The sequence below is a fragment of the Panulirus ornatus genome, chromosome 12 (assembly GCF_036320965.1).
Source record: "Panulirus ornatus isolate Po-2019 chromosome 12, ASM3632096v1, whole genome shotgun sequence".
Lineage (NCBI taxonomy): Eukaryota > Metazoa > Arthropoda > Malacostraca > Decapoda > Palinuridae > Panulirus > Panulirus ornatus.
Genome location: NC_092235.1, coordinates 10,486,158 through 10,504,929, shown reverse-complemented (window position 1 = coordinate 10,504,929; position 18,772 = coordinate 10,486,158). Strand labels below are relative to the sequence as shown.

The window sequence follows — 18,772 nt, the reverse complement described above, 5'->3', positions numbered from 1 at the left end:
TGTGTGTGTGTGTGTGTGTGTGTGTGTGTGTGTATGTGTGTGTGTGTGTGTGTGTATGTGTGTATGTGTGTGTGTGTGTGTGTAATATCACCTGGTACTGACCCTTCCCCCCCCTCCTCCCCCAGGTTCCTGGTAGGTCAGTACGTGACGGTTCATGATGACGTGATCTCGCACGTGAACATCACCAACGTGCGGGTGGAGGACGGTGGGGAGTACACGTGTGCTGCCTCCAACACTGTGGGCGGTGTGCGTCACTCTGCCAAGGTCAACGTGTATGGCTTGCCCTTCATCCGACCCATGAGGAGGGTCACAGCCGTAGCCGGGTCTGGCCTCAGGATCAAGTGTCCCGTGGCCGGCTACCCCATAGACAAGATTATCTGGGAGAAAGGTCAGTCCATAACAGCTCTCTTACTCTGGTAGAGGAAAGGTCACTCCGTACTAGCTCTTACTCTGGGTCAGGAAAGGTCAATCGATAATATCTCTCTTACTCTGGGGGAGGAAAGGTCATTCCGTACTAGCTCTCCTACTCTGGGGGAGGAAAGGTCAGTCGATAGTAGCTCTTTTACGCGGGGAGGAAAGGTCAGTCCATATTAACTCTCTTACGGGGAGGAAAGGTCAGTTCGTTCTAGCTCTTGTACTCTGGGGGAAGAAAGATCATTCCATACTAGGTCTCTTATTCTGCGGGAGGAAAGGTCGTCATACTAACGCTCTTACTCTGTGGGAAGGAAAGGTCAGACCAAATTAGCTTTCTTACTCTGGGGAAGGAAAGGTCAGTCCATACTAGTTCTCTAACTCTTAGGAGAAAAGGTCAGTCCATACTATGTCTTATTCTGGGGGAGGAAAGGTCAGTCGATACTAGCTCTCACTCTGGGGAGGAAAGGTCAGTCCATACTAGCTCTTATTCTCGGGAGGAAAGGTCAGTCTATACCAGCTCTCACACTCTGAGGGAAGGAAGGTCAGTCGATACTAGTTCTCTTGCATTTGGGAAGGAAATCAGTTGATACTAGCTCTCTTACTCTCGGGAGGAAAGGTCAGTCCCTACTAGCTCTTTTACTCTGGAGAGGAAAGGTCATTCGATACTAGCTCTCTTACTCTAGTGGAAAGAAAGGGCAGCCGATACTAGCACTTACTCCTGGAGGAGGAAAGGTCAGCCGATACTAGCTCTCTTACTCTGGGAGAAGAAAGGTAATTTCATACTAGCTCTTACTCTTTGGGAGGAAAGTTCAGGCGACACTTGTTGTCTTACCTTTAATGGGGTAAAAGGTTTGTTCATGCTAGCTCTCTCACTCTGGGGAGGAAAGGTCAGTCGATACTAGCTCTTTTACTCTGGGGAGGAAAGGTTTAGTCAATACTTGCTCCCTTACTCTTGGCAAGAAAGGTCAGTCCAATGATAACTCTCTTACTCTGGGGTAGGAAAGGTCAGTAGAAACTAGCTCTCTGACTCGGGGGTAGGAAAGGTGAGTCCATACTAGCTCTCTTACTCTTAGAGAGAAAAGGTCAGTCCATACTATCTCCTTTACTGTGGGGGAGGAAAGAACAGTCCATACAATCTCTCTTACTCTTGGAGAGGAAAGGTCAGTTCATACTAGTTCTCTTCCTCTGGGAGAGGAAAGGTCAGTCCATACTAGCTCTCCTAATTTTAGGGAGGAAAGGTCGGTCCATACTTGCTCACTTGCTCTAGGGGGAGGAAAGGTCAGGCCATACTAGCTCTCATTCTTCGGGAAGGAAAGGTCAGTCCATACTAGCTCTCTTACTCTGCGGGAAGGAAAGGTCCGTTCATACCAGCTCTTACCTTGTGGATGAGGAGGAAAAATTAGTCCATACCCGCTCTTACTCTGTGGGAGGAAAGGTCAGTCCATTCTAGTTCTCTTACTCTGGGCTAGGAAAGGTTAGCCCATACTAGCTCTTACTCTGGGGAACGAAAGGTTAGTTCATGCTAGCTCTGTTACTCTGTTAGGAAGAAAGGTCAGTCCACTCTGGCTCTCTTACTCTGGCGAAAGGAAAGGTTAGCCCATCCTAGCTCTCTTGCTCTGGAGTAGGAAAGGTCAGTACATACTAGGTTTCTTGCTCTGGGGGAGGAAAGGTTAGTCGATAGTAGCTCTCATACTTTGGGTGAGGAAAGGTCATTCCATACTTGTTCTCGTGCTCTGGGGGAGGAAAGTTCAGTTCATACTAGCTCTCTTACTCTGAGGTTTGAAAGGTCAGTCGATACTAGCTCTGACCTTGGAGGGAGTAAAAGGTTAGTTCATACTAGTTCTTTTACTCTGGGGAGGAAAGGTCAGTCGATGCTAGCATGAGATCTCATACTCTGGGATGAAAAAGGGTCAGTATACTATCTTACTCTGGGGCAGGAAAGGTCAATCGATACTAGCTCTCCTACCTTTAAGTGAGTAAAAGGTCTATTCATACTAGCTCTCTTACTTTGGGGAGGAAAGGTCAGTCGATTCTAGCTCATACTCTTAGGGAAGAAAGATCAGTCGATGCTAGCCGTCTTACTCTGGGGAGGAAAGGTCAGTCGATACTAGCTCTCTTACTTTGAAAGGAGTAAAAGGTTTGTTCATACTAGTTCTCTTACTCTGGGAGGAAAGGTCAGCCGATTCTAGTTCTCATAATCTAATAGACGAAAGGTCATTCGATATCTTTCTTACTCTGAAGAGAGCAAAGGTCAGCGATACTTTCTATCTTACTGTGGGGGAGTAAAGGTAAGTCTTTACTAACCCTCTTACTCTGGGGGAGGAAAGGTCAGTCGATTCTAGCTCTTACTGTGGAGGAAGGAAAGGTAGTTTAAACTAGCTTTCTTACTCTTGGGGGAGGAAAGGTCTCTCCATACTAGCTTCCTTACTCTAAGGGAGGAAAGGCCAGTCCCTACTAGCCCTCTTACTCTGAGGAGGGAAGGTCAGTCTATACTATTTCTCTTACTCTGGGGAGGAAAGTTCAGTCGATACTAGCTCTCATACTCAGAGGGGAAGAAAGGTCAGTCTATACTATCTTACTCTGGAGTAGGAAATGTCAATCGAACATAGCTATCTTATTCTGGGAGAAGGAAAGGTCAGTCCATACTAGGTCTCTTGCACTGGGGGAGGAAAGGTCAGTCGATACTAGGTCTTTTACACTGGGGTTGGAAATTTAAGTCCATACTAGTAAGAGGTGAAAAAAAGGGCAAATGAGAGTTGGGGTGAGAGAGTATCATTAAATTTTAGGGAGAATAAAAAGATGTTCTGGAAGGAGGTAAATAAAGTGCGTAAGACAAGGGAGTAAATGGGAACTTCAGTGAAGGGCGCAAATGGGGAGGTGATAACAAGTAGTGGTGATGTGAGAAGGAGATGGAGTGAGTGTTTTGAAGGTTTGTTGAATGTGTTTGATGATAGAGTGGCAGATATAGGGTGTTTTGGTCGAGGTGGTGTGCAAAGTGAGAGGGTTAGGGAAAATGATTTGGTAAACAGAGAAGAGGTAGTGAAAGCTTTGCGGAAGATGAAAGCCGGCAAGGCAGCAGGTTTGGATGGTATTGCAGTGGAATTTATTAGAAAAGGGGGTGACTGTATTGTTGACTGGTTGGTAAGGTTATTTAATGTATGTGTGACTCATGGTGAGGTGCCTGAGGATTGGCGGAATGCGTGCATAGTGCCATTGTACAAAGGCAAAGGGGATAAGAGTGAATGCTCAAATTACAGAGGTATAAGTTTGTTGAGTATTCCTGGTAAATTATATGGGAGGGTATTGATTGAGAGGGTGAAGGCATGTACAGAGCATCAGATTGGGGAAGAGCAGTGTGGTTTCAGAAGTGGTAGAGGATGTGTGGATCAGGTGTTTGCTTTGAAGAATGTATGTGAGAAATACTTAGAAAAGCAAATGGATTTGTATGTAGCGTTTATGGATCTGGAGAAGGCATATGATAGAGTTGATGGAGATGCTCTGTGGAAGGTATTAAGAATATATGGTGTGGGGGGCAAGTTGTTAGAAGCAGTGAAAAGTTTTTATCGAGGATGTAAGGCATGTGTACGTGTAGGAAGAGAGGAAAGTGATTGGTTCTCAGTGAATGTAGGTTTGCGGCAGGGGTGTGTGATGTCTCCATGGTTGTTTAATTTGTTTATGGATGGGGTTGTTGGGGAGGTGAATGCAAGAGTTTTGGAAAGAGGGGCAAGTATGAAGTCTGTTGGGGATGAGAGAGCTTGGGAAGTGAGTCAGCTGTTGTTCGCTGATGATACAGCGCTGGTGGCTGATTCATGTGAGAAACTGCAGAAGCTGGTGACTGAGTTTGGTAAAGTGTGTGGAAGAAGAAAGTTAAGAGTGGGTGTGAATAAGAGCAAGGTTATTGGGTACAGTAGGGTTGAGGGTCAAGTCAATTGGGAGGTGAGTTTGAATGGAGAAAAACTGGAGGAAGTTGAGTGTTTTAGATATCTGGGAGTGGATTTGGCAGCGGATGGAACCATGGAAGCGGAAGTGGATCATAGGGTGGGGGAGGGGGCGAAGGTTCTGGGGGCCTTGAAGAATGTGTGGAAGTCGAGAACATTGTCTCGGAAAGCAAAAATGGGTGTGTTTGAAGGAATAGTGGTTCCAACAATGTTGTATGGTTGCGAGGCGTGGGCTATGGATAGAGTTGTGCGCAGGAGGATGGATGTGCTGGAAATGAGATGTTTAAGGACAATGTGTGGTGTGAGGTGGTTTGATCGAGTGAGTAACGTAAGGGTAAGAGAGATGTGTGGAAATAAAAAGAGCGTGGTTGAGAGAGCAGAAGAGGGTGTTTTGAAGTGGTTTGGGCACATGGAGAGAATGAGTGAGGAAAGATTGACCAAGAGGATATATGTGTCGGAGGTGGAGGGAACGAGGAGAAGAGGGAGACCAAATTGGAGGTGGAAAGATGGAGTGAAAAAGATTTTGTGTGATCGGGGCCTGAACATGCAGGAGGGTGAAAGGAGGGCAAGGAATAGAGTGAATTGGAGCGATGTGGTATACCGGGGTTGACGTGCTGTCAGTGGATTGAATCAAGGCATGTGAAGCGTCTGGGGTAAACCATGGAAAGCTGTGTAGGTATGTATATTTGCGTGTGTGGACGTATGTATATACATGTGTATGGGGGGGTTGGGCCATTTCTTTCGTCTGTTTCCTTGCGCTACCTCGCAAACGCGGGAGACAGCGACAAAGTATAAAAAAAAAACTAGCTCTCTTACCTTGGAGGGAGTATATGGTCAGTTCATAGTATCTCACTTACTCTGGGGAGGAAAGGTCAGTCGGTACTAGCTCATAGTCTGGGGAAGAAAGATCTCGATACTAGCTCTTTTACTCTGGGGCAGGGAAGGTCAGTCAGTACTAGCTCTCTTACCTTGGAGGGAGTAAAAGGTCAGTTCATACAAGCTCTTACTCTGGGGAGAAAAGTCAGTTGATGCTAGCTTTCATACTCTGGGGAAGAGAGGTCAGTCGATACTAACTCTCTTACTCTGGGAGGAAAGGTCATTCCATACTGCTCTTTTACTCTGGAATGAGGAAAGGTCAGTCCATACTAGCTCTTTACTCTTGGGGTAGGAAAGGTCAGTCGATACTAGCTCTAATACTCTGGGAAGGAAAGGTCAGTCGATACTAGCTCAAGCTCCGGGGAAAGAAAGGTTAGTCGATACGACTCTACTCTGGGAGGAGGAAAAGTCATTCCATACAAGCTCTCGTACTCTGGCGAGGAAAGGTCATTTCATACTAGTTCTCTTACTCTGGGGAAGGAAAGGTCAGTTGATATTAGCTCCCTTATCTTGGAGGGAGTAAAAGGAGTTCATAGTATCTCTTACTCTTGGGAGGAAAGTCAGTCGATACTTGCCCCCCTACTCTAGGTGAAGAAAGGTTAGTTGATACTTGCTTTCTTGCTCTGTGGGAGGAAAGGTCAGTCCATACTAGCTCTTACTCTGGGGGAGGAAAGGTCAATCAATACTAGCTCTTTTTCTCGGTGGAGGAAAGGGCCGTCCATATTAGCTATCTTAATGTGGGGGGAGGAAAGATCAGTGCACATTACCTCTCTTACTCTGGGTTCAGGAAAGGTTAGTGTATACTAGCTGTCTTCCTCTGGGGGAGGAAAGGTCAGTCGATACTAGCCCTCTTACTCTAGGGGGAGGAAAGGTCATTCGATACTTACTTTCTTGCTCTGTGGGAGGAAAGATCAGTCCATACGTGTAGACTTCCTGAGAGCAGCAATACACGTGATGAAGGACTTGGAGACTGCCTGAGAGCAGCAATACACGTGATGAAGGACGTGTAAACTGTGTGAGGGCAGCAATACACGTGATGAAGGACGTGTAGACTGCCTGAGGGCAGCAATACACGTGATGAAGGACATGTAGACTACCTGAGCTCAGCAATACACGTGATGAAGGACGTGTAGACTGCCTGAGAGCAGCAATACACGTGAACAAGGACGTGTAGACTGCCTGAGAGCAGCAATATACGTGATGGAGGACGTGTAGACTGCCTGAGCCAAGCATTACACGTGATGAAGGGTGCGTAGACTGCCAGAGAGAAGCAAAACACGTGAGGAAGGACGTGTAGAATGCCTGAGCCCAGCAATACACGTGATGAAGGACGTGTAGACTACCTGAAGGCAGCAATACACGTGATGAAGGACATGTAGACTACCTGCGCTCAGCAATACACGTGATGAAGGACGTGTAGACTGCCTGAGGGCAGCAATACACGTGATGGAGGACCTGTAGACTGCCTAAGAGCAGCAATACACGTGATGAAGGACGTGCAGACTGTCTGAGCCCAGCACTACACGTGATGAAGGACGTGTAGACTACCTGAGAGCAGCAATACACATGATGAAGGACGTGTAGACTGCCTGAGGCCAGCAATACACGTGATGGAGGACGTGTAGACTGCCTCAGCCAAGCGATACACGTGATGAAGGACGTGTAGACTGCCTGAGAGCAGCAATACAACTGATGGAAGGCGTATAGACTGCCTGAGAGCAGCAATACACGTGAACAAGGACGTGTAGACTGCCTGAGAGCAGAAATACACGTGATCAAGGACGTGTAGACCGCCTGAGAGCAGCAATACACGTGATGAAGGACAGGTAGACTGCCTGAACCGAGCAATACACGTGATGGAGGACATGTAGACTGTCTGAGCCCAGCACCATACGTGATGAAGGACGTGTAGACTGCCTGAGCCCAGCATTACACATGATGGAGGACGTGTAGAAAACCTGAGAGCAGCAATACACGTGATGAAGGACGTGTAGACTGCCTGAGAACAGCAATACACGTGATGAAGTACGTGCAGACTGCCTGAGCCCAGCAACACACGTGATAAAGGACGTGTAGACAGCGTGAGCAAAGCAATGCACGTGATCAAGGACGTGTAGACTGCCTGAGCTCAGTAATACACGAGATGAAGGACGTGTAGACTGCCAGAGAGCAGCAATACACGTGGTGAAAAGGGACGTGTAGACTGCCTTTGCCCAGCAATACACATGATGGAGGACGTGTAGACTGTCTGAGCCCGCCACTACACGTGATGACGGACGTGTAGACTGCTTTCGCCCAGCAATACACTTGATGAAGGACGTGTAAACTGCCTGAGCCCAGCAATAAACGTGATGAAGGACGTGTAGACTGCCTGAGCCCAGCAATACGCATGATGAAGAACGTGTAGACTGCCTATGCCCAGCAATACACGTGATGAATAACGTGTAAACTGCCTGAGAGCAGCAATATACGTGATGAAGGACGTATACACTTCCTGAGCCCAGTAATACACGTGACGAAGGACGTGTAGAATGCCTGAGAGCAGCGATACACGTAAAGAAGGACGTGTAGACTGCCTGAACCCAGCAATACACGTGATTGAGGACGTGTAGACTGCCTGAGCCCAGCACTACACGTGATGAAGCACGTGTAGACTGCCTGAGCCCAGCAACACACGAGATGGAGGACGTGTAGACTGCCTGAGAGCAGCAATACACGTGATGAAGGCCGTGTAGACTGTCTGAGAGCAGCAATACACGTGATGAAGTACGTGTAGTCTGCCTGAGACCAGCAAGAAACGTGATGAAGGACATGTAGACTGCTTAAGCCCAGCTATACACGTGATGAAGGACGTGTAGACTGCCTTAGCCCAGCAATACACGTGATGAATGTCGTGTAGACTGCCTGAACCCAGCAATAAACGTGATGGAGTAAGTGTAGACTGAGCCCAGCACTACACGTGATAGAGGACGTGTAGACTGCCTGAGCCCAGCAATACACTTGATGAAGGACGTGTAGACTGCCTGAGAGCAGCAATACACGTGATGGATGACGTAGACTTCCTGAGACCAGCAATATACGTGATGAAGGACGTGTAGACTGCCTGAGCCCAGCAATACACGTGATGGACAACGTGCAGACTGACTGACCCCACCAATACACGTGATGAAGGACGTGTAGACTGCCTGAGCCCAGCAACACAAGTGATTAAGGACGTGTAGAATTATTTAGCCGAGCAATACACGTGATGAAGGACGTGTAGACTGCTTCAGAGCAGCAATACACGTGAAGAAAGACGTGTAGACTGCCTTAACCAAGGAATACACGTGAAGGAGGACGTGTAGACTGTCTGAGAGCAGCAATAAAAGTGATGAAGGACATGTAGACTGTCTGAGAGTAGCAATACACGTGATAAAGTACGTGTAGACTGCCTGAACCAGCAATACACGTGATGAAGGACGTGTAGACCGCCTAAGACCAGCAATACAAGTGAAGAATGACGTGTAGACTGCCTGAACCCAGCAATACACGTGGTGGAGGACGTGTAGACTGCCTCAACCCAGCAATACACGCGATGAAGAACGTGTTGACTGCCTGAGAACAGCAATACACGTGATGAAGAACGTGTAGACTGCCTGAGCCCAGCAATACACGTGATGAAGGATGTGTAGACTGCCTGAGAGCAGAAATACACTTGAAGATGGACTTGTAGACTGCCTAAGCCCAGCAATACACATGATGGAGGACGTGTAGACTGCCTGAGCCCAACAATACACGTGATGAAGGGTATGTAGACTGCATGAGAGCAGAAATACACTTGATGAATGACGTGTAGACTGCAAGAACCCAGCAATACACGTGATGGAGGACGTGTAGATTACCTGAGCCCACCAATACACGTGATGAAGGGCGTGTAAACTGTCTGAGAACAGCAATACACGTGATGAATGACGTGTAGACTGACTGAGAGCAGCAATACACGTGATGAAGGATGTGTAGACTGACTGAGCCCAGCAATACACGTGATGGAGAACGTGCAGATTGACTGAGCCCAGCAATACACGTGATGCAGGACGTATAGACTGCCTGATTCCAGCAACACACGTGATGAAGAACGTGTAGACTGCTTTAGCCCAGCAATTCACGTGATGAAGGACATGTAGACTGCCTGAGAGCAGCAATATACGTGAAGAAAGACGTGTAGACTGCCTGAACCCAGCAATACACGTGATGGAGGACGTGTAGACTGCCTTACATCAGCAATACACGTGATAAAGGATGTGTAGGCTCCCTGAGAGCAGCAATACACGTGATTAAGTACGTGTAGACTGCCTGAGCCCAGCAACACACGTGATGAAGGACGTGTAGACTGCCTGAGTAAAGCAATACACGTGATGAAGGACGTGTAGACTGCTTGCGCCCAGTAATACACGTTATGAAGGATGTGTAGACTGCCTGAGAGCAGCAATAGACGTGAAAAAGGACGTGTACACTGTCTGAACCCAGCAATACAGGTGATGGAGGATGTGTAGACTGTCTGAGCCCGGCATTACATGTGATGAAGGACGTGTAGACTGCTTTCGCTCAGCAATACTCGTGATGAAGGACGTGGAGACTTCCTGACCCCACCAATAAACGTGATAGGGGGCGTGTAAACTGAGCCGAGCACTACACGTGATGAAGGACTTGTAGACTACCTGAAACCAGCAATACACGTGATGTTGAATGTGTACACCGCCTGAGAGCAGCAATACACGTGATGAAGGACGTGTAGACTGCCTAAGAGCACCAATACACGTGATGAAGTACGTGTAGACTGCCTGAGACCAGCAATAAACATGATGAAGGACGTGTAGACCGCCTGAGCCCAGCAATACGCGTGATGAAGGATGTATAGGCTGCCTGAGCCCAGCAATACACGTGATGAATGACGTGTAGACTGCCTGAGAGCAGATACACGTGATGAATGACGTGTAAACTGCCTGAGAGCAGCAATACACGTGACGAAGGGCGTGTAGACTCCCTGAGCCCAACAATACACGTGATGGAGAACGTGCAGACTGACTGAGCCCAGCAATACACGTGATGGAGGACGTATAGACTGCCTGAGCCCAGCAACACACGTGATGAAGGACGTTTAGACTGCTTTAGCCCAGCAATACATGTGATAGGGGACGTGTAGACTGCCTGAGAGACGCAATATACGTGAAGAAAGACGTGTAGACTGCCTGAGCCCAGCAATACACGTGATGGAGGGCGTGTAGACTGAAGGAGAGCCGCAATACACGTGATGAAGTACGTGTAGACTGCGTGAGCCCAGCCATACACGTGATGAAGGACGTGTAGACTGCCTGAGAGCAGCAATACACGTGAAGAAGGATGTGTAGACTGACTGAGAGCAAGCAATAAACGTGATTAAGTACGTGTAGACTTCCTGAGCCCAGCAACAAACGTGATGAAGGACGTGTAGACAGCCTAAGCAAAGCAATACACGTGATGAAGGACGTGTAGACTGCCTGAGCCCAGTAATACACGTGATGAAGGACGTATAGACTGCCTGAGAGCAGCAATACATGTCATGAAGGACGTGTAGACTGCCTGAACCCAGCAATACACGTGATGGAGGACGTGTAGACTGTCTGAGCCCAACATTACACGTGATGAAGGACTAATAGATTGCTTTCGCCCAGCAATGCACGTGATGAAGGACGTGTAGACTGCCTGAACCCAACAATAAACGTGATGGAGGACGTGTAGACTGAGCCGAGCACTACACGTGATGAAGGACGTGTAGACTGCCTGAACCTAGCAATACACGTGATGGAGGACGTGTAAACCGCCTGAGAGCAGCAATACACGTGATGAAGGAAGTATATACTTGCTGAGAGCAGCAATACACGTGATGAAGTAAGTGTAAACTGCCTGAGAGGAGCAATACACGTGATGCAGGACGTGTAGACTCCCTGAGCCCAGCAATATGCGTGATGAAGGACGTGTAGTCTGCCTGAGCCCAGTAATACATGTGATGAATGACGTGTAGACTGCCTGAGAGCAGCAATACACGTGATGAAGGACGTGTAGACTGCCTGAGCCCAGCAATACACGTGATGAAGGACGTGTAGACTGCCTGAGAGCAGCAATACACGTGAAAAAGGACAGGTAGACTGCCTGAACCCAGCAATACATGTGATGGAGGACGTGTAGACTGCCTGAGCCCAGCAATACACGTGATGGAGAACGTGCAGACTGACTGATACCAGCGATACATGTGATGGAGTACGTGTAGACTGCCTGAGGCCATCAACACATGTGATGAAAGACGTGTAGACTGCTTGAGCCCAGCAATGCACGTGATGAAGGACGTTTAGACTACCTGAGAGCAGCAATACACGTGAAGAAAGAAGTGTAGACTGCCTGAACCCAGCAGCACACGTGATGGAGGACGTGTAGACTACATGAGAGCAGCAGTACACGTAATGGAGGACATGTAGATTGCCTGAGCCGAGTCATACACGTGATGAGGGACGTGTAGACTGCATGAGAACAGCAATACACGTGATGAAGGACGTGTAGACTGCTTTAACCCAGTAATACACGTTATTGAGGACGTGTAGACCGCTAGAGCCCAGCAATGCACGTGATGAAGGACGTGTAGACTGCCTGAGCCCAGCAATACACGTGAGGGAGGACTGTAGATTGCCTGAGCCCAGCAATACACGTGATGGAGGACGTGTAGACTGCATGAGAACAGCAATACACGTGGAGGACGTATAAACCGCCTGAGAGCAGCAATACACGTGAGGAGGGACGTGTAGACTGCCTGGGAGCAGCAATACACGTGATGAAGGACGTGTAGATTGCCTGAGAGCAGCAATACATTTGATGAAGGACGTGTATACTGTCTGAGCCCAGCAATACACGTAATGGAGGACGTGTAGACTGCCTGAACCCAGCAATAAACGTGATGAAAGACGTGTAGACTGCCTGAGAGCAGCAATACACGTGATGAAGGACGTGTAGAATGCCTGAGCCCAGCAATATACGTGATGGACAACGTGTAGACTGACTGAGCCCAGCAATACACGTGATGCAGGACGTGTAGACATTTTGATCCCAGCAACACACGTGCTGAAGGACGTGTAAACTGCTTTAGCCCAGCAATACACGTGATGAAGAACGTGTAGACAGAATGAGAGCAGCAATACACGTGATGAAGGACGTGTAGACTGCCTGAGAGCAGCAACACACGTGATGAAAGACGTGTAGAATGCCTTAACCCAGCAATGCACATGATGGAGGACGTGTAGACTGTCTGAGCCTAGCATTACACGTGATGAAGGACGAGTAGATTGATTTCCCCCAGCAATACACGTGATGAAGGACGTGTAGACTGCCTGAATCCAACAATAAACGTGATGGAGGACGTGTAGACTGAGCGGAGAACTACGCGTGATGAAGGACGTGTGGACTGCCTGAACCCAGCAATACACGTGATGGAGGACGTGTAACCCGCCTAAGAGCAGCAATACACGTGATGAAGGACTTGTAGACTGCCTGAGACCAGCAATATACGTGATGAACAACGTGTAGACTGACTGAGCCTAGCAATCCACGTGATGCAGGACGTGTACACATTTTGATCCCAGCAACACACGTGATGAAGGACGTGTAAACTGCTTTAGCCCAGCAATACACGTGATGAAGAACGTGTAAACAGAATGAGAGCAGCAATACACGTGATGAAGGACGTGTAGACTGCCTAAGAGCAGCAATACACGTGATTGAGGACGTGTAGACCACCTAGGTCAAGCAATACACGTGATGAAAGACGTGTAGACTGCCTGAACCCAGATATTCACGTGATGGGGGACGTGTAGATTGCCTGAGCCCAGCAATACACGTGATGGAGGACGTGTAGACTGCCTGAGAGCAGCAATACACGTGATGAAGGACGTGTAGACTGATTGAGCCTTCAATACACGTGAGGAGGGACGTGTAGACCGCCTGGGAGCAGCAATACACGTGATGTAGGACGTGTAGATTGCCTGAGAGCAGCAATACACTAATGAAGGACGTTCACACTGCCTGAGCCCAGCAATACACGTGATGAAGGACGTGTAGACTACCTGAGAGCAGCAATAAACTTGATGAAGGACGTGTAGACTGCCTGAGCCCAGCAATACACGTAATGGAGGACGTGTAGACTGCATGAGCCCAGCAATACACGTGATGAAGAACGTGTAGACTGCCTGAAAACAGCAATACACGTGTTGGAGGACATGTAGACTGCCTGAGAGCAGAAATACACGTGATGAAGGACGTGTAGACTGCCTGAGCCCAACAATATACGAGATGGAGAAAGTGTAGACTGACTGAGCCCTGCAATACACGTGATGGAGGACGTGTAGACATTCTGATCCCAGCAACACACGTTATGAAGGACGTGTAGACTGCTTTAGCCCAGCAATACACGTGATGAAGAACGTGTAGACCGCCTGAGAGCAGCAACACACTTGATGAAGGACGTGCAGAATGCCTTAACCCAGCAATACACATGATGGAGGACGTGTAGACTGTCTGAGCTTAGCACTACACGTGATGAAGGACGTGTAGACTGCCTGAACCCAACAATAAAAGTGATGGAGGACGTGTAGACTGAGCCGAGCACTACGCGTGATGAAGGACGTGTAGACTGCCTGAACCCAGCAATACACGAGATGGAGGACGTGTAAACCGCCTGAGAGCAGCAATACACGTGATGAAGGACTTGTAGACTGCCTGAGAGGAGTAATACACGCGATGAAGTACGTGTAGACTGCCTGAGAGGAGCAATACACGTGATGAAGGACGTGTGGATTGCCTGAGCCCAGTAATACGCGTATGAAGGACGTGTAGACTGCCTGAGCCCAGCAATACACGTGATGAATGACGTGTAGACTGCCTGAGAGCAGCAATACACGCGATGAAGTACGTGTAGACTGCCTGAGAGGAGCAATACACGTGATGAAGGACGTGTAGATTGCCTGAGCCCAGTAATACGCGTGTGAAGGACGTGTAGACTGCCTGAGCCCAGCAATACACGTGATGAATGATGTGTAGACTGCCTGAGAGCAGCCATACACGTGATAAAGGACGTGTAGACTGCCTGAGCCCAGCAATACACATGATGAAGTACGTGTAGACTGCCTGAGAGCAGCAATACACGTGATGAAGGACGTGTAGACTGTCTGAGCCCAGCAATATACGTGATGGAGAACGTGTAAACTGCTTTAGCCCAGCAATAAACGTGATGAAGAACGTGTAGACTGCCTGAGAGGAGCAATACACGTGATGAAGGACGTGTAGATTGCCTGAGCCCAGTAATACGCGTGTGAAGGTCGTGTAGACTGCCTGAGCCCAGCAATACACGTGATGAATGACGTGTAGACTGCCTGAGAGCAGCCATACACGTGATGAAGGACGTGTAGACTGCCTGAGCCCAGCAATACACATGATGAAGGACGTGTAGACTGCCTAAGTCCAGCAATGCACGTGATGGAGGACGTGTAAACATTTTGATCCTAGCAACACACGTGATGAAGGACGTGTAAACTGCTTTAGCCCAGCAATAAACGTGATGAAGAACGTGTAGACTGCCTGTGAGCAGCAATACACGTGATGGAGGACGTGTAGACTGCCTGAGAGCAGCAACACACGTGATGAAGGACGTGTAGAATGCCTTAACCCAGCAATACACATGATGGAGGCCGTGTAGACTGTCTGAGCCTAGCATTACACGTGATGAAGGACGAGTAGATATATTCCCCCAGCAATACACGTGATGAAGGACGTGTAGACTGCCTGAACCCAGCAATGCACGTGATGGAGGACGTGTAAACCGCCTGAGAGCAGCAATACACGTGATGAAGGACGTGTAGACTGCCTGAGAGCAGCAATACACGTGAATGAGGACGTGTAGACCGCCTGAGTCCAGCAATACACGTGATGAAAGACGTGTAGAGTGCCTGAGCTCAGAAATTCACGTGATGGAGGACGTGTTGATTGCCTGAGCCCAGCAATACACGTGATGGAGGACATGTAGACTGCCTGAGAGCAGCAATACACGTGACGAAGGACGTGTAGACTGACTGTGCCTTCAATACACGTGAGGAGGGACGTGTAGACTGCCTGGGAGCAGCAATACACGTGATGAAGGACGTGTAGATTGCCTGAGAGCAGCAATACACGTAATGAAGGACGTTCACACTGCCTGAGCCCAGCAATACACGTGTTGAAGGACGTGTAGACTCCCTGAGAGCAGCAATACACTTGATGAATGACATGTAGACTGCCTGAGCCCAGCAATACACGTAATGGAGGACGTATAGACTGCATGAGCCCAGCAATACACGTGATGAAGAACGTGTAGACTGCCTGAGAGCATCAATATACGTAATGGAGGACGTGTAGACTGCGTGAGAGCAGCAATACACTTGATGAAGGACGTATAGACTGCCTGAGCCCAGCAATATACGTGATGGAGAACGTGTAGACTGACTGAGAACAGCAATACACGTGATGGAGGACGTGTAGACAATCTGATCCCAGCAATACACGTGATGAAGGACGTGTAGACTGCTTTAGCCCAGCAATACACATGATGAAGAACATGTAGACTGCCTGAGAGCAGCAATACACGTGATGGACATGTAGACTGCCTGAGAGCAGCAACACACGTGATGAAGGACGTGTAGAATGCTTAACCCAGCAATACACATGATGGAGGACATGTAGACTGTCTGAGCCTAGCTTTACACGTGATGAAGGACGAGTAGATTTCTTTCCCCAGCAATACACGTGATGAAGGACGTGTAGACTGCCTGAACACAACAATAAAAGTGATGGAGGACGTATAGCCTGAGCCGAGCACTACGCGTGATGAAGGACGTGTAGACTACCTGAACCCAGCAATACACGTGATGGAGGACGTGTAGACTGCCTAAGAGCAGCAATACACGTGATGAAGTACGTGTAGACTGCCTGAGAGGAGCAATACACGTGATGAAGGACGTGTTGACTGCCTGAGCCCAGCAATACACGTAATGAATGACGTGTAGACTGCCTGAGAGCATCCATACACGTGATGAAGGACGTGTAGACTGCCTGAGCCCAGCAATACACGTGATGGAGGCCTTGTAGAGTGCCTGAGCCCAGCAATACACGTGATGGAGAACGTTTAAACTGACTGAGCCCAGCAACACATGTGATGGTGGACGTGTAGACTGCCTGAGGCCATCAACACACTTGATGAAGGACGTGTAGACTGCTTTAACCCAGCAATACACGTGATGAAGGACGTGTAGACTGCCTGAGAGCAGCAATACACGTGAAGAAAGACGTGTAGACTGCCTGAACCCAGGAGTACACTTGATGGAAGACGTGTAGACTGCATGAGAGCAGCAGTACACGTAATGGAGGACGTGTAGACTGCCTGAGAGCAGCAATACACGTGATGAAGGACGTGTAGACTGCCTGAGCCCAGCCATACACGTGATGAAGGACGTGTAGACTCCATGAGAGCAGCAATACACGTGATGAAGGACGTGTAGATTGCCTGAGAGCAGCAATACACGTGATTGAGGACGTGTAGACCGGTTGAGCCCGGCAATACTCGTGATGAAGGACGTGTAGATTGCCTGAGCCGAGCATTACACGTGATGGAGGACGTGTAGACCGCCTGAGAGCAGCAATACACGTGATGAAGGACGTGTAGACTGCCTGAGCCCAGCAACACACGTGATGAAGGACGTTTAGACTGCTTTAGCCCAACAAAACACGTGATGAAGGACGTGTAGACTGCCTGGATCTTCAATACACGTGAGGAGGAACGTGTAGACTGCCTGAGCCCAGCCATACACGTGATGAAGGTCGTGTATACTGTCTGAGAGGAGCAATACACGTGATGAAGGAGGTGTAGACTGCCTGAGGGCAGCAATACACGTGATGAAGGACGTTTAGACTGCCTGAGGGCAGCAATACACGTGATGAAGGACGTGTAGACTGCCTTAGCCCAGCAATACACGTGATGGAGGGCGTGTAGACTGCCTGAGCCCAGTAATACACGTGATGGAGGACGTGTAGGCTGCTTTAGACCAGCAATACACGTGATTAAGGACGTGTAGGCTGCCTGAGCCCAGCAATACACGTGATGAAGGAGGTGTAGACTGCCTGAGAGCAGCAATACACGTGATGAAGGACGTGTAGACTACCTTGGCCCAGCAATACACGTGATGGAGGACGTGTAGACTGCCTGTGAGCAGCAATACACGTGATGAAGGACGTGTAGACTGCCTGAGTCCAGCAATACTCTTGATAGAGAACGTGTAGACTGCCTGAGCCCAGCAAGACACGTGATGAAGGACTTGTAGACTGCCCGAGAGCAGCAATACACGTGATGAAGGACGTGTAGACTGCCTGAGAACAACAATACACGTAATGAAGGACGTGAAGACTGCCTGAGCCCAGCAATACACGTGATGGAGGACGTGTAGACCGCCTGAGAGCAGCATACACGTGATGAAGGACGTGTAGACCGCCTGAGCCCAGCAATACACGTGATGGAGGACGTGTAGACTGCCTGAGAGCAGCAATACACGTGATGAAGGACGTGTAAACTGCCTTAGAGCAGCAATACACGTGATGGAGGACGTGTAGACCGCCTGAGCCCAGCAATACATGTGATGAAGGACTTGTAGACTGCCTGAGAGCAGCAATACACGTGCTGGGGGACGTGTAGACTGCCTGAGAGCAGCAATACATGCGATGAAGGACGTGTAGACTGCCTGAGCCCAGCAATGCACGTGATGAAGGACGTGTAGACTGCCTGAGAGCAGCAATACACGTGATTGAGGACGTGTAGGCTGCCTGAGCCCAGCAATACACGTGATGGAGGACGTGTAGACTGCCTGAGAGCAGCAATACACGTGATGAAGGACGTGTAAACTGCCTTAGAGCAGCAATACACGTGATGGAGGACGTGTAGACTGCCTTAGCCCAGCAATACATGTGATGAAGGACTTGTAGACTGCCTGAGAGCAGCAATACACGTGCTGGGGGACGTGTAGACTGCCTGAGAGCAGCAATACATACGATGAAGGACGTGTAGACTGCCTGAGCCCTGCAATGCACGTGATGAAGGACGTGTAGACTGCCTGAGAGCAGCAATACACGTGATTGAGGACGTGTAGACTGCCTGAGGGCAGCAATACACGTGATGAAGGACGTGTAGACTGCCTGAGAGCAGCAATACACGTGATGGAGGACGTGTAGACTGCCTGAGAGCAGCAATACACGTGATGGAGGACGTGTAGACTACCTGAGAGCAGCAATACAGTTTGGCTCTTATATCATTACTTACAGATTAATGAAATGGAGAACATGCGAGGAACTTATTTGTTAATGTAGATTCAAATTACTAATTGCCAATGTAATTCCTTGGCCAGTTATCCTAAGGCAATGTATTAACATGGTAATACACACTGCAGCTGGGGCTGCAAGTATACATT

At 48.8% G+C, this 18,772-nt stretch overlaps 1 protein-coding gene across 1 annotated transcript in view; it reads left to right on the top strand.

The window, feature by feature from the left end:
• Dscam4 (Down syndrome cell adhesion molecule 4) overlaps positions 1-18,772 on the top strand; it is a 415,036-nt gene that overhangs the window by 213,549 nt on the left and 182,715 nt on the right. Inside the window, exon 7 of the mRNA XM_071667322.1 lies at positions 126-388. Coding sequence (XP_071523423.1) covers positions 126-388 — 263 coding nt within the window. The remainder of the gene's footprint in view (positions 1-125; positions 389-18,772) is intronic.